The sequence below is a fragment of the Solanum tuberosum genome, unplaced genomic scaffold (assembly GCF_000226075.1).
Source record: "Solanum tuberosum cultivar DM 1-3 516 R44 unplaced genomic scaffold, SolTub_3.0 scf00148, whole genome shotgun sequence".
In the NCBI taxonomy this organism is placed as follows: Eukaryota; Viridiplantae; Streptophyta; class Magnoliopsida; order Solanales; family Solanaceae; genus Solanum; species Solanum tuberosum.
In genome coordinates, this window is record NW_006239071.1 from 725,618 (window position 1) to 741,760 (window position 16,143).

Below are 16,143 nucleotides of genomic sequence, written 5' to 3' on the forward strand. Positions count from 1 at the left end.
TGAGGTTATTATCTATAATTAAAAGAGTCAAGTGATTAACTTATTTACGTAATGGTACATAATAAAAAAAATCCAAAAAAAAAGATAAAATAGGGTTATAGGAAGGAAAAATGAGGAGTATAATTTAAAGAGTTAAAGTGGTTAACTTGTATTTTTGCAATAGACTTTTTGGGATATGGGAAAGAAAAATAGGGAGGAGATTGAATCGAACTCTCATCAATAAGGTGAAAATCTGTCTAGTTAATCAACAGGGCTTCTAAGATTTTCACATAATAATCACTTAAAAAACAAGTAAAAAGAGTTGTTTTTTTTTTTAAATGAACAAAAAGTATTTAATAAAAAGTTTTGCTATGTATTTAGATGCTTAATCGAAACAAATTATTAAAATCTTTTTGAATGAAATTTACATATGGATTTAAACCTTTATAATAATTTGTGCATTTAGAGAATTTTTAGGTCATCCATGGACGGTTTGAAATTAATAAAAAAAGGTGAACATATTTGAAATTTCTTTCTTGGATATAGAGAAAGGTGGAAACTTTTTCTTGTCCCAAAGAAAATAACAGTAATTTCTGTAAAATAATTTTTGTGCAATAATATTCAAAACTTTATACTATTTTTGTTTCTTTTTATATTTCATTTGGCTCGAGGAAACAAAGTACGATACTTTTTTAAAAATTTTGTCATGTTGCTAGGAATGACTCAGACACTCATGTTTCTAGTCCTTTTTGTGTGCCTTATTCATTTTTTTTAATAATGCACTAGTCAATTTTTTCTAATTTTCGGTGGCTAGAGTTACACTATATTTGTGTTGGTAGAAAATTAACATATATCTTGTAACATTAACAAGGTATATGCAGAATTTACTCTTATCTTATAGACCTAACTATCAACATAAAAAAATAAAAAGATTATTTCTGAAAAACTCTTGATTCAAAAGCTAATATAAACATTAGTATGCTTATTAAGAAAAAAAGCGTAGACAACAAAACATACTAGTTGTTATTTATTCCACAAGTTCAAGTATTTGTGGATAAAGTCGTTTGATACTCATATTAGGAAGAGATAATAAATATTTTGTGAAATTATTTAGGTGTCACCGTTTGATTCGGACATCACAATTATATCCTTGTATAAAAAAAAAGGTATAATATAATAATAGTACCAAGTGTTAATGTGGGTTTGGTAATACTCACTACCAACTTTGATTGAATATTTTGGTTGTCTATAGTAAGTTTGGTGTGATAAATGAACATAAAAAAAAAAAACAAGCTTCAATAAATCCAATTAATAGAACTTTCAATATCTTGATGTGATATAGTTATCTAATATTTCAATCTAAATATCTAACTATTTAATATTTTCTTTGTTTCAATTTATGTGGTATCTTTTGGATTTTCATATTCAAACAAGTCATTTTTTAACTCAGTATTTTTTCATATATCTTTTAAATATCTTGAATTATCAATTATTGTGATTTATATTACTTTTTATGTAATTTTCAAATATATAAATTTTATTTCAAAAAATATAAAAATTTCATGTCAGAATTTACAATTGAAAATATATGTCTAACTTTTAAAATTTAAATTATGCCACGTAAATTGAGGCAGAAGAAATACTATATGCAATTTGGCATTATCATAGTTTTAGTATATTCCTAGGGACACTTGGGAAAAAGAAAATGATAAAGTTGTCTCAATCTAATCCTTGAAATAATCTCAGTATTTCTTGTTAATCTTCAATTAGTATTGAGAATCTTATTAGTTGAAACGTATTTGCAAGTTGACTTATTTGTAGAATATTTCCCCCCTCTTTACCAAGTAAAAGACAAGCTAATATTAATGAATCGTAAAATTTAGACAAAAATAGTTAAACTTCAATTATATGTATATTCGTGTATGAAGTTAGGTGTTCTTTCAATTTCATCGTCACATGTCTAATTTTGAAATTGATAGACTTATTGAATATTACAAACTACTAATATGATGTAAATGATGGTCCCAAAATTAGATATTTATGCATTTAGAATGAACATTTTCTGTTCTAACAGACTTATCTGTGTGCAACATAAATCTAAATCAATTGTCGTCACGATAAATATATAAAAAAAGATTAATACCCAAGATCTTCTTAGCCAATTTTCTTCATATTTTTTTTTCTAATGCCTCTTAAAATAATTCTTAGTTCTAAATAAATTTACAATGATTATTTACATTTTACTTGCTAGAGTTCACATATTTATTTTTTCTTCCAAAAAATTTATCTTTATTTTTATTTTGTGAAAAAATGATGTCAACAAAGCATTAACAAGGTGGGCAAATTAAAGTTAACATGAATTAAAGCTAAAATATAAAGCACTAAGACACTTAATTCCAAAATTGCCTTTTAAATATTCTTCTTTTTTGAGTCTTAGCCTAGGGGAATTTGTTCTTTCCTTTTTACATAATTATTTAAATTCCAAGTAAGCTTTCTTTTTATTGTGTTTATACCTTCTTCTTTTTTTTGGGTAAAAATATCTTTGATTTAGTTATATTTAAATTTAGACACGCACATCACATGTTTAAATTCCAATGTTTGGTTAAAAATCAAATATTTGAATTAAGGGGGTAAAAGGGAATTATTATTCATCAAATTTTAAATCGTGCATTCGTAATTTTATAAGAAAATCTTGGAAAATAATTTTAAATTGTGCACTTGCAATGTCTAATCTATTTTTTTTGTGTTAATACATCTTTTAGTTATGCAGTTTTTAGGATTTGATGCGATTTTTTGGATGTCTTACTTTAATTTCTCTTACTAGAATTTAAAATTTTGTATAAGGATGTATTTTATATTACTAGCGTATAATCACGTTAGAGTTTATTAATAATTGAACACTTAAAAATAAATATTATACTAAGTCTCATTTCTCACGACTTAATCTAATTAAATTAATTATTGCATTACGTAAGAGCAATAATATACTAATTCTTACTGCTAAAAGTTGTGATGAAGTGGTATAATTTCTCCTTTATTAAATTCGAGATTTTGGATTTAATCCTGAATATGAAATCTTCTTTGATAGGAAGCGATTTACCCTTAAAGTGAAGTTTTTCAGTACTAATTCAAATTAGTTGAGTCCTCAAATACATACCGAATACTAAATTACTAAATTGAGAGTTAAAACTCTTAAAATTTTGAAATGAAGTCAAACAATGAACTAAACAATAATTAATATTGTTTAATAAATGTTTAGTTTGAGTTGGACTTATTATAATTTTATAACTAAGCATCATTTCTGAATTGATCATGCCTGCTTTTATATTAAAAAAAAAAGAAAAGAAATCAACTCATTTATGTTGGCTAAAGTAAGCTTAATAGATATTTTAAATATGATATGATATCGTTCTCAAATTAAGTTCCACATCATCCATTATCAAGATTTTATGGGTATATCTATTATTAATTGTGTTTCACTCGTATTATCCGAAGATAATGCTTCGCTTTACGTATATACATTTTAAATTACGTATAAAGATAGTAAATTAGTTGTTTTCATACTTGTCTAATCAATCAATTTATTAACTCTAATATTAGTTGTTTGATCATGTCCGCTAAACACATGTTCTTAACCTTGTGTGATGTTATTCATAGTGGCCGAATTTTGAATTCGCCTCTAAATAACATAAACAAAAACAAAAAAACAAAAAAGAAAAAGAAATTATATATTCATGTGTATCATGTACTATAACATAGTGTGTGGGGTAATATATTTATGAAAAAATAACATAATGGGTCCAAATAACACAACTTTATATGTTACAAAATAATATTCCAAATTAGATTCATCCAATTTAGAGTTTTGTAACTTTGTCACCACAATCACTTGACAAGATCTTATCTTATTGAGTTAAACCAAGAAAAATAAATAGGTAAATCAATAATTGTCACCATATCCAACAATATACTGCATGGAAGGAATCGTTATATGTAGTGACGGATCCAATTTTTTTATTAAATAGATTTTAAATATAAAGAAATATATATACACAGAAAAAATAAATAAAATTTAATATCTATTATATATAATTTAAAAAAATTAACTTCATATATATAATTTTCTAACAATGGTACTGTATAGCTATGCCTTTGACCATATTAGAAAATTATACTATTGTGGGAAGCGTATATTATTATAATTTATAATAGCTAAAACAACAAAAGCAAACATCAAATTCTTTAAAGGCTTCGTTTATCATAGCATAACATTATTTAAAACGATCATGAAAGAAATATGTGGTGAAATTAAAAAAAGTTCCGAATTGATTAAATTTTAAAATAGAGTCATCTTCTTAATCATAAAGAACGTTTTATTTCTAAAGTAAAACTTCTTGACAGAAATTCAAATTAATTTATCGAGCTTCAAAATAAATAACGAACCTCGAAAATTTCCTTTACTAAAAAAAAATTTTGATTTGGTCAAATGCAAGTTCTTCAAATAGAGACAAACCTGTAGTTGATCAACTAACATTTTCGGGATGTTATTTTGCCACCTTTGAATTCATGATGATTACGATTGTTAGCTTTTTCTCAAAATCTGCCTGACGAATTTGACTAAATTTTTTTTGGAATTTCAAAAAAAAAAATCCATAAAATATAATATCATAACTTTAAAATATAATAAATTTATTATTAATCTTAAAAATCAAACTCATAAAATTTAACACCAGAATCCACTTACGATAATACCATTGTTATTTAGACTGATGAAGTATGATTGACGATGGAGATAACATTTTTGTCGAATTTATACCACTTGACTGAATGTTTAGCAGACTTTTATTACCGATCATGAATAAGTACAGGTCAGAAAGGCTAGGCTTTATTGTACCAATCTTAATCAATAAGTATGAAGAAAATATTCGACCTGTTTTACAATTATAAAAATAGAATAAAATAAGATAGTAAAAGTCATTAATGGGAGTCTATGCATATAATTAGTCAATAAAAAGAAATGATGAAAAAGTCCAAAATGTATAAAACCTAAAAGACCAAGTCTGAGAATGAGAATTTACCAGAAATTAGAGTCAAGTTGTTGTTCAACAAATTTTACAATTGAAAATAAGTCAATAACAATATTGAAAAACGTGTACTTCTAAAGCATCTTATTTTAAAGTTTTTTTTTTTTACTTATATATTATTTGATAAATTATCCAAGACATGACTCTAAATAGCTAAAATAACTTAGAGGACGAGAATTAAGGTAGCAGATTAGTGGGGTAGACAAGCCTTATCTAGTTTTATTTATCAGTATTGTTATTATAATTATAATTACTTTCCTACTATCTATTCTTCATTTTTATTACTATATGTTGTTTCGTTTGCTTCAGTATCATATTATTTTATTGTTGATATTGTTCTTTTCTACATTATTTTCAGCACGATTTCTTTATTACTGTATTTTCTTTCCGTACTTTGATATCGATATATTTTACTTGAGCCGATAATATATCAAAAAGAACATAAAATAAAAATAAGACTGCATACACATCATTCTCCTCATATTCTAAAATACATCACTGAAAAGAATATGAAGCTTTAATTATTGAATCTCACTTTAATTAATTAATACTATTATTGATTTAAAATAAGCCAAACTTCAATTATACTATAGAATAATTTTATGATATTTTAATAGTTTGAAAAGACTCTATCCAACCACTCAAAATTTCCTTTAGCTGAACTGAAAGTTTACTAACTCTTAAAAAAAAGACACTTACCTACCAAATTCATTGCTAATTTATTGACTTGATTAAAATGAAATAAAATGGTTAGTTAGAATTCATCGCTATCATTGTTTTTCTTTTTCTTTTTCAGGTATATTAATGGTTTTGGATTGCATTTACATGAAGTAATATATGATCAATAAAAATTCATATAACGAACCTCTACTTGCTTCAATTTGAGGCATAGTTGTTGTATAGCACTGTTCAAGATGTAGTTGGCACACCTAAAATAAAATATACAATGAAATAATTTTATGATATTTTAAGTGATTCAAGATACCAATAATGTTCTCCTTGTAGAATCTCTCAGCTTATTCAACTAGGTAATCAAAAGTCCCATTACGAGTTCACGTGAATGGGACTTTTGTCCAAAAAAGATAGAGTTTTTATTTGCCAATGGATTGAATCCCCTCTAGCCTATTTTGTAATGCGTAGTTGTGCCGAGTCTATCGAAAATAACCTCTTTATCCCACGAAGGTAGAGGTGAGATCTGAATACATCCAACCCTCTCTAGACCCGAGATTACAATGGATATGTTATTATATCTATAAGTATTTAACTGTAAACTCACAGTAGTAAGTTAAGGTTGTTATAGAAACTCATAAATTTTAAATTCTAAATTCGCCTCGATATTCAACCAGTCAACAACCACCATTGTTATCACTGATTAGTCCAAAAAAAGGGAAACATAATTAGGTACATACATGAAATGCCACCAGCAGACCAGTCACAATAATGTTAAACATCACATATTTGATAACTACACATTAATATTTATATACAAGTTGTAATTTACTAAACCTATTGGAGAACCAAAAGGCTTTGATGATCAAATACAAATTACAATTATTTGTTTGGTAAAAAAGAGTCAGACATGTATAATTACAGATGAACTCATGGATACACAGCCTTTCAATCGTTCAAGAATCGCGTTCCGGCTGACTAGTCCTGAATGGAGGGTCAGTGGAAGGCCTTCCTTGATGCATTCGTCGTATTTCTCTAGAGCAGAAACGATGTCTGTGAAGTCTGGCCTCTTCGAGGGGTTCGCTGCCCAGCAACGTTTGATGAGGTGTGCAAGTGCTGGTTGACAACTGGCTGGCAAAGGTGGTCGTTCGTTCTGTAAAATAATGAAAAAACGATATAAAACGGATGAATGTTGAATAAAAATGAAAAAAACAGTTCAATATATCTATTAGCTCTGTCAGGCAATGGACAAGTTAGCTCTATAAATGTGTAGAGGTCCATTGGCAGAGCTATATTATTAGACCGAAGGGTGGTCAGTTGAACACCCTTCAATGGAAGATTATACTTCGTATAGAGAAAATTATATCAGATATGAAGGTACAAGAAATCAGTACTATGACCTCCTCCTTTTTTATTTCTCCATAACATTTTGAAGATGAATTCTCTTCTTATAATCGAAAATTAGGAAATAAACCCATTCTGAATTTAGGATCCTTGTGTTTTGTGCACAGTCCTATATTTGGAAACACTAAAACCTCCATGAATATTTCATTGATGCTTATGCACCTCTAGGGGACACAAACCATCATTAATTAGTGAAAGGAGACTATTGCTAGGTATCGGGAATATGGAGTTTTATTCCAAATGAATGACCTCTTGTGTCATGGAGCAGAGAGCATTTCGTAATTAAGCGATGCATTTGTAATCATTTTGTGTTCAAGCATGCTTTTTCCCACATCATATACATCACGAACAGGGAGGAATAATGAGAAAAAGAGCATTTCAAAGTCCTATGTTGCTCGGACTCTCCAGAATGTTGATACAACCATGTCTGACACTCCAAAATGCAGTAGTTTTGGAGGATCCGACATGCAGCCAGTAACATTTTGAAAGAGTCTGAGCAACAAGGTTTTCAAACTTTTCAGATATATTAATAGCCACTATCTTCTTGAGAGATTTTCAGCATATGAAACATTCTTATTGTGTAAAGAAGTCACGGTTGAAACAACTTTATCTCTGAAGAGCCTATTGTACAACGAACTAGAGTTCAGCTCAAGGCTGAGAAGAAAACAAGTTTCGCTGGTTACTCATCAAAGGACGGCATAAGAAAGGGTGCAGAAATACTCTTCTAAACAAAACATATTTTTTGGCTAAAAGTACTAAATAATGTCATCCGTTCAACAAGGTGCTTTGTATGCTTCCTCTACTTGTAACTTACAATGGGCAAAATTTAGCGACCCCGTCATCAGGTAACAAAGTAAATGTTAAAATGGAGGTCACTTTTGTTCTTGGCGAGTTAATTGAGCATAGGACAAGGAAGAATTGTTCTTGCTAATAAGTTCATCAAATTTCCAATGAATGGGAAAAGGAAAACAAAAATATGTCCAGAAGTCTAAAAGCAAAGTCAACCAGAAATTCAGTTATTAGAGAATCAGCTTTAGAACCTAACCTTCTCCGCAACAGCAAAAGCGGCTTGCACGGGTGTCATTCCTTGAAATGGCAACAGAGCTGTTGTGAGCTCCCAAAGCACAATTCCGAAACTATATACATCAACTTTGCGAGTATAAGGTTTTTCCTTAATCATCTCTGGTGCCATCCAACGGTAAGTTCCCATATTTCCTTTGGCTTCCCGGCACTGTGTTTCAAGACATGATGTCCCAAAATCTGCAACCTTGACACGCATTTCGTCATTCAGAAGTAAATTACTTGATTTGAGGTCTCTATGGATCACCCCTTGTGAATGAAGATACGCCATCCCTCGTGATATATCGAGAGCTAACCTCAGAATAGTTTCTATGGAAAGTGAATAAGGCTCTTTCTTGTTGAGATACATCCTCAAAGTTCCTTGTGACATGTACTCCATAATGATACAGTATACAGGAGGCTTTTTACAAGCAGCAATGAACTGTAGATAAAGAAGATATATTGTAAGAAAAAATTTATCATTTCACAGTAGATTATGCATCAGCGGGAGCTGCAAAAATTTACAGAATCCAAATTGATAGTCTCATTAACAGAAATAAAAATTTTGGACCTAGCCTCATCCGTTCCTTTGGACCAACAAGGGATAGTACATGAATATTCACATGTTGTCCATGGACTATGCTTTTCAGACTGATCTTAGGCCCTGACTCACCCTCCGTGGACAAACCTTGCAGAGGAACCCTTAGGTTTTCGGGGCATTGGATTCTCACCAATGTTGGACAAAAACAAAGCTAAAAACTTGAAAGATCCCACACAACAAAACTACTCAATGAACAAAACTTGAAAGATCCCACACAACAAAACTACTCAATGAACAAAACTTGAAAGATCCCACACAACAAAACTACTCAATGAACAAAACTTGAAAGATCCCACACAACAAAACTACTCAATGTTTTCGGGGCATTGGATTCTCAATGCCAGTGCCCGTCTCGGAAGCTTAAATAATCAAAGATCATTCTTCCTTATGAATTGCACTATGAGTCAAGGATCGCAAATTACACAGAACTTGATCTATTTTTCTCGGGAAATGCAAAGAGCTAATCACTTCCTGAATTAGTCTCTGGCTGCTTCCCTAACTAATGCCAGCAGATTTTCCAACGTTTTCACTTTCATCTCCAGAGTACTTCATCACCTGCTAGGCAGAGTTGGAGTAAGTGTGTGTTGGTAACGAGCCTCGTGCCTACTTGCCCACATATTTCATTTTTGTCTTTTCGATGTCGCTGATGGTCGTGGACAGCATATTAATTTTGACAACTGAACATAAAAGAGGGAAGATGCATTTGGAAAAAACCTCCTAGAGACAGAACGCGGGGAACTTCACCGGATCAGAACAAGGCCTAAAATCTATTATATTTCTGCCTTTTCAAGCATTTTGTCCAAATATTCAAGGTGAAGATAAGCTGGCGGTCAGAGAAAGTTAAGTATTTAGAACAACGGAGAAAATACACACGAAGGAGTATGTTCCTTAATAATGAGACAAATACTAGACATCAATGTTTTTGTGCTAAGAAGAACCATGTGTTACTACTACCAGGTGATGTCACAATTCTCTAGTTATTTGTGTAGCATATTTAGTTAGTCAATTCTTTAGTTAGTACTAAATGCAGAGAAAATCTCTACTATTCCAACAACAAGACTACAAGTAAACATGAGACAAAAAAACACTTTTTTCCATCTGCCTAAGTCTTGGTGGGAAGAATTACATAGACATCTATGCTACCGAGAGAAAACAAGTACACTGTAGACAGTGGCAGAGCCAAGAATTTTTACATGGGGATTCAAAAGTTTCAATCTTCCAACCTAAAGTAAGTTAAGCGGATTCAAAAGTTTGTATATATACCAAAAAAAATTATGTTTGCTCTAGTTGCGCTTTGAATTTACGTGACACTTTTTTCTTGACGAGAGCCAATTTGAATAATTTTCGAAGCTAAGTTGGTTAGATCAACACAATATTTTAAACTTAAAATTCAGATATTCAAAAACTATGTGAAAAGTACTATAAATTGCAATTCTTCTCGTGTCAATGTGATGAAAAAGAACATTTTAAAATATGTTGGTCAAAGTTAAGCAAGAAGTGTCACATAAATTGAGACAGTGACTACGGTTTCCTGACCCTTTCACTATAGGATAGTCAAGGTGTGTGCAAGGCGGCCTGGACACCACCCTCACGCAATAAAGACACATACAAATAAACATGATAAACTACGAAAAGAGCATAACTATCATTACAAGTAAACACAATAAAAGATCATAAAAATCATCATTCTGTAATGTAAAGGAACTGCAACCTGCACAATGTTGAGATGATACAAACGCGAAAGCAGACGAACTTCAGACTTGAATTGTTGTTCAAGCATAGCTCTAGTTTCCTCCTTATGAGTTGGAATCCTCACCATTTTCACAGCAACTGCTCTTTGCTTGTAAATTCCTCTATAAATCCTGCTATGTGCACCAGAAGCAAACTTGTTACCTATAAACAACTGAGACAAATCAGCTGTCCATTCTTCTTGATCCTCTTTAGAAACTTCCCAACTTTCAACATTATCAGATTCTAATATCATTGACCATGACTCTAAACTATCAAATCTTTTCTTATCCATTGTTTCCATATCACAAAAACTCCACTGAGTTCTTGAAGATGATGAAGGCAATTCTAATGTTTTACTCTTAGACCTTCTCAGCCTAAAAGGATTAAAACAAGTAGCCATGGAAAAAAGATCCAAAAAACACAAAAAAAAAAAAAAAAAAAAAAAAAAAAGTGTCAAAACTCAAAACACACTTTCAGAAGGTGATTTTTCTTCTGAATGTGTGATTTGATTTCAAGAAATGCATGAACTGATTCAGAAACATGAGTTCTAAAGGGTAATCTTAAATTCATGAATCTATCAAACAAGAACCAAAAACAAAGGTAACCATTAATCCATACACCAAGAAAATGAACTTTCCATTACAGAAAACTTTGCATGATTAAGTTAAGGAAAGTGAAATTCCAAGCCCATGGAAACCAAAAAATATTACAAGAAACAACTATGAAAAAAGAATGAATGATAAAGAAAAGGCAAAAGGGGTTTCATTGTAACAAAAACAGAAAGATGAATAGTCATAAAAATGGAGTCTTTCTTACTAAAGTTCACAAATTAAGGTAAAAGGGGTTTCAAGGTGACAAAAACTGAGATCAATAGTCATAAAAATGGAGTCTTTTTACTAGAAATACAAAAACTGAGTTCAATAGTCATAAAAATGGAGTCTTTTTTTACTAGAAGTTACAAGAAACAGCTATGTAAAAGAATGGATAATGAAGACAAAACAAAAGGGGTTTCAAGGTGACAAAAACTGAAAGAAGAATAGTCGTAAAAATAGAGTCCTTTTTCAGGAAGTAGTCTGTGAGAATGGCAAGACTCTTTTGCAATAGTCATTTTGGGAAAAGTGAGTAGTTTGGTGTTTTTTGGGGCAGAGAAAGATGAATGTCAAAGCACTGATTTCAGGGAAATCTCGTGAATCCTTGGTTCAAAGATCAAATTAAAGCTTTTCAAGACTTTGACAGAGAGAAAGAAAAAGGAAAAAAGAAGAAGAAAGTTTCCCTTTTAGAGTGGCCACATTGTTAAGACTTAAGAGTCACAAATTTTAGAAAAATTATTAGTTTATATAAACATCACTACAACTTCTATTTAGAGAATAGACAAGTGAGACTTGCTCTGGTGAGCACTTTCACCTTCCATCGATCGATTGAGGATTTGAGTTTCAATATGAAGAGCTAGTGGAACACTATTGATCCCTAATGATGGAGTGAAGTGGGGAATTTTTTAATTTTTTTTTAACTAAAGTGATAAGTATGTGGAGTTAGGAGGGGCAAGGGTATTAGTTCAAACTTCTTTTAGTGTTTTTGTTATTATTATTTCTTAAAAGACTATATTTACATAATAATGTTAAGTGTCAATAAAGAGCCAACGATCCATATATACATGTAGTTAGATTGATTGGTAGGGAGCTATTACGAGTATTTGCTTATCATACATCTCTGTCAATAAGTATTATTGGCAAATACGGGAGGAGTTGCTATATTTTTGCTTCTTTCTTAGCTAGTAAATCCGCAACCTTGTGTTGTTCCACATTAGTACAGATATATAGTTTCTTATATAAACTACTTATAATATCTTATATTAATCGAAAATAATAAATATATCGAAAATAACTACTTAACTAATGTAAGTTGATACGAACATCATTATTATTTAATTAAAAAAATATCTCATTATTCCTTTGCATTTAAGCCAACCTACAATTCCTTCAAAGAAAGATTTTTGCAGATCCTCTTAGTTTGGAATTTTTATAACTATGATACTTCCTATTCAATGTGGGGATAATGTACCTTAACTCATTGAAAAATTGATTTAATTTCTTTATGGACACTGCCATGAAATAAAATTGTTGGGACCAAATGGTTCATTTAATATTGTCTTATACATAGATTGTTTCATATTTTATTTTATTTAGTTTCATTCAGTGTTTAATATCCGTATTGAAGCCTCGATTAATCTAGATTCGCGTTGTAGAAGGCCCATTAAAAGAAAAACTCTCCCTAGTTACTAGGATCCCTTCTTTTACATACTTGAGGCCCAAACTCAAGATATTTGTTTAACTGTGGATGGATCTTATTCATCCTACAACAAACCTCTTATGATATTTTTTTAAAATTTACCACGTAGCATGTATTCGTTCTTTTTTAAAAATCCACGTCGATCTATCTCAAGACATTTTTGAATCTAGCTTAAGCACCACTTTAATGGACAGACAACTCAATCCTTGGGACAGAAAGATATAACTTGATTATATTTCATCTCTTTGATAAATTTAGTAATGATCATAACGACCCTATTGTTCCAATGGAGACCATGCCATTCACTAAAAGTGGTGGTTATGTGAGGTCCTTTTCATGTGTAGATAGTCCATGAAGAATTTGATTGGGCTTGGAATTGAATCTAGGCCCATATACTAAAGGCTCTTGATGTTATCTGGGCTTGAAAGAGGCCCAATTAAATCTCAATAGACCGGTCCGGTTAATTAAAGGATTAATTACAGAAATTTCACATTTTAGTTTGCTTATTACCATTATCCCTTATAAGTTTTACAAATCTCCAAAATCCCTCATTTTCACGCATCAGATTAGTGTATCTCGCGCATCAGATTAATGAATCAGTACATCAGATTAGTGTATCATGTATAAAATGTACATCAGATTAATGTATCATGTATAAAATGTAAGGTATCTTACTTAACGATTAATATATCTCGCGCATCAGATTAATGTATCATCGCTTATATTATTGTATCCGTTTGAGGGATTTCTCTAATTATAAAATTTTAAGGGATATATTGTAATTTTGCCTTAAAAGTATGTGATCTCTGTAATTTGCCCTTAATTAAAGTAAGGTAAAGTGCACGAATAGTCGATTTTGGGATCCTTATTTAAGGCATAGCCGAGTTTAATAATCTTATACTAAACTAAGCACAACCAAAAAAATATATAAATTATAGTTTAATTCTCTACTGTGTTTTTATTTAATTAAATCAATGTGATTTTCTATTTACGCAGATTATTTTAGTTTTCTATAAAAGCACAATGAAATTTAAAAATAAACACTATTATTGATATCAATTATTGTATTCTTTTTTGAATTCCAAACATAAGGTACAAATAATATATTTCTTATTCCAAATTTTAATTATGGTTTCCCCACAAGTCCCCACAAACTGGTCATGTCCTTGACATCATTATTTGAAGCATATAATTAGCTCATGTTATTTAATAGAATTAATTGAGTGATAATAAGTATTTAAGTTTTTTTTAAATGGAACTATTATTCACAAGCTTATTAGATCAGAGAAATCGATATTATTTTATTTAGGGAAAAGGGACAAATTTACCGCCGAACTTTGATAAATGGTATGTCTATGCCCTCCGTTATACTTTGGGTCCATCTCAGCCCCTGCCGTCCAATTATCGGTACGCACATGCCCCTCTCACTAACGGCCCCCTCATCCTTTACACGTGTCGTAATCCTAATTAACTACCCATTTGATCATAATTTTTAACCCATAAACTAACCACCCGCCCCATAAACCCATACCCACCCGATTCACTCTAATATCCTAAGTCAATTAAAAAGAGATCTAAGAGGTCACGGAGTATGGATCGCCAGCCGACTGAAGAGGAATATTTGGCGCTTTGTTTGATTATGCTTGCGCGTAGTGATGGCTCTGCTAATCAGGTACGATCTCTACCACCGCCGGTGCCAGTGATGAAAATCCACACACCGTCGGAGAAGATTGAGGAGAAGATGTTGTATAAGTGTTCGGTTTGTGGTAAGGGATTTGGATCTTATCAAGCTTTAGGAGGACATAAAACTACTCATCAGAAACTCATCGCCGGTGGCGGCGGAGGAGATGATCAGTCGACTACCTCAACTACTACTAACGCTACCGGAACTACTAGCTCCGGTAACGGTAACAGAAGTGGAAGGACTCATGAGTGTTTGATTTGCCACAAGTGTTTTCCTACTGGACAAGCTTTGGGAGGACACAAACGGTGTCACTACGACGGCGATAACGCTAACAGTAGCGTTAGCACTAGTGTCGGAGTTACGTCGGAGGAGGACGTGGGGTCTACAATCAGCCACCCTGATTTTGACTTGAACATTCCGGTGTTGCCGGAATTCTGTCCTGGATTTGGTTCCGGCGAGGATGAGGTAGAGAGTCCACATCCGGCGAAGAAATCTCGGCTATCTCTACCTCCAAAATTTGAATCATTCCACTCAATTCTCATTTTTCAACTCTCAAATTTTTTGTGTTTTTGATTTTGTAGTGATTGAATTGAAAATTGACAGAGAGAAATGAGTAGAGTTGGTGTAGAATTAATGGAGATTGAAAAAGAAGTAACGGAAGAGATGAGAGATGGTGATGATGAAGTGAAGAGAATATGGAATCGGGTGGGTATGGATTTATAGGGCGGGTTGTTAGTTTATGGGTTAAATATAATGGTTAAACGGGTAGTTGATTAGGATTACGACACGTGTACAAGATGAGGGGGCCGTTAGTGATAGGGGCATGTGTGTACTGATAATTAGACGGCAGGGGCTGAGATGGACCCAAAGTATAACGGAGGGCATAGACGTACCATTTATCAAAGTTCGGGGGTAAATTCGTCCTTTTTCCCTTTTATTTATAACAATGTAATTCTGCCATTTTAAATTGTATGTTTTTTATCTATAATAAAACAATATTATTGATCTTAGGTTGTAGATCTAAATTATATTTAATTTTGACGAGGGAGTGTTTTACCTTTTAAATAGGAATTAAACAAACTAATTTGACCATTTCACATTCATATTTATCTAATTAAATGACATGTTAAATCGAGATAGAATTCGAGATTTTAGTTTAATGAGTTTGACTTTGAATTTTTTAATATTAAGTTGAATATATTTTAAATATATGAACTTGAATATATCACGATCCACATAATTATTATTTTTAGATTCAATGAATCTGATGTCAGAAACTTAGTACACTTGAGAATTAAAAGGTGTTTATATATATATATATATTAATTAGTTACCTTAAGCAAGCAAAAGATTATCCTTCACTTGTTGGACATAAGATTTGAAAGTGATTGAAATAACTTGACAAGTTGAAAGTTTTAAGATAAAGTAGTATAATTATGCTTCTTTATGTATTAACTAGCTTTAGGAATATATCAAATTTATTTTGTTATTTTGATGATTTCCTTTTTATCTTTAATATGTCTTTCATTTTAATTTAACCTTATATACAACAACAACAATAATATTCCGACAAGTGATATTAATTGTTTTCAATAGACCATCAACTTAAATAAAATCAACCTTATATCCTAACCCAAAAAAGT

General features: G+C 31.1%; 2 protein-coding genes across 2 annotated transcripts; one reads left to right on the top strand and one right to left on the bottom strand.

Annotated features, from left to right (window-relative positions):
* Nucleotides 1–6,501: 6,501 nt before the first annotated feature.
* On the bottom strand, nt 6,502–11,992 carry LOC102603410 (serine/threonine-protein kinase HT1-like). The gene is made up of 3 exons (XM_006352315.2): nt 10,508–11,992; nt 8,182–8,637; nt 6,502–6,885 (listed from the first exon to the last, which is right to left on the bottom strand). Exons 1-3 carry the CDS (start codon nt 10,925–10,927, stop codon nt 6,637–6,639), a joined length of 1,125 nt encoding a protein of 374 aa, XP_006352377.2. The 5' UTR covers nt 10,928–11,992; the 3' UTR covers nt 6,502–6,636.
* A 2,168-nt stretch (nt 11,993–14,160) lies between these two features.
* Nucleotides 14,161–15,088, top strand: LOC102578332 (zinc finger protein ZAT10-like). The gene is made up of 2 exons (XM_006352406.2): nt 14,161–14,223; nt 14,387–15,088. The coding sequence occupies exons 1-2, from the start codon at nt 14,161–14,163 to the stop codon at nt 15,071–15,073; spliced, it is 750 nt and encodes a 249-aa protein (XP_006352468.1). The 3' UTR covers nt 15,074–15,088.
* The last annotated feature ends 1,055 nt before the right edge of the window (nt 15,089–16,143 follow it).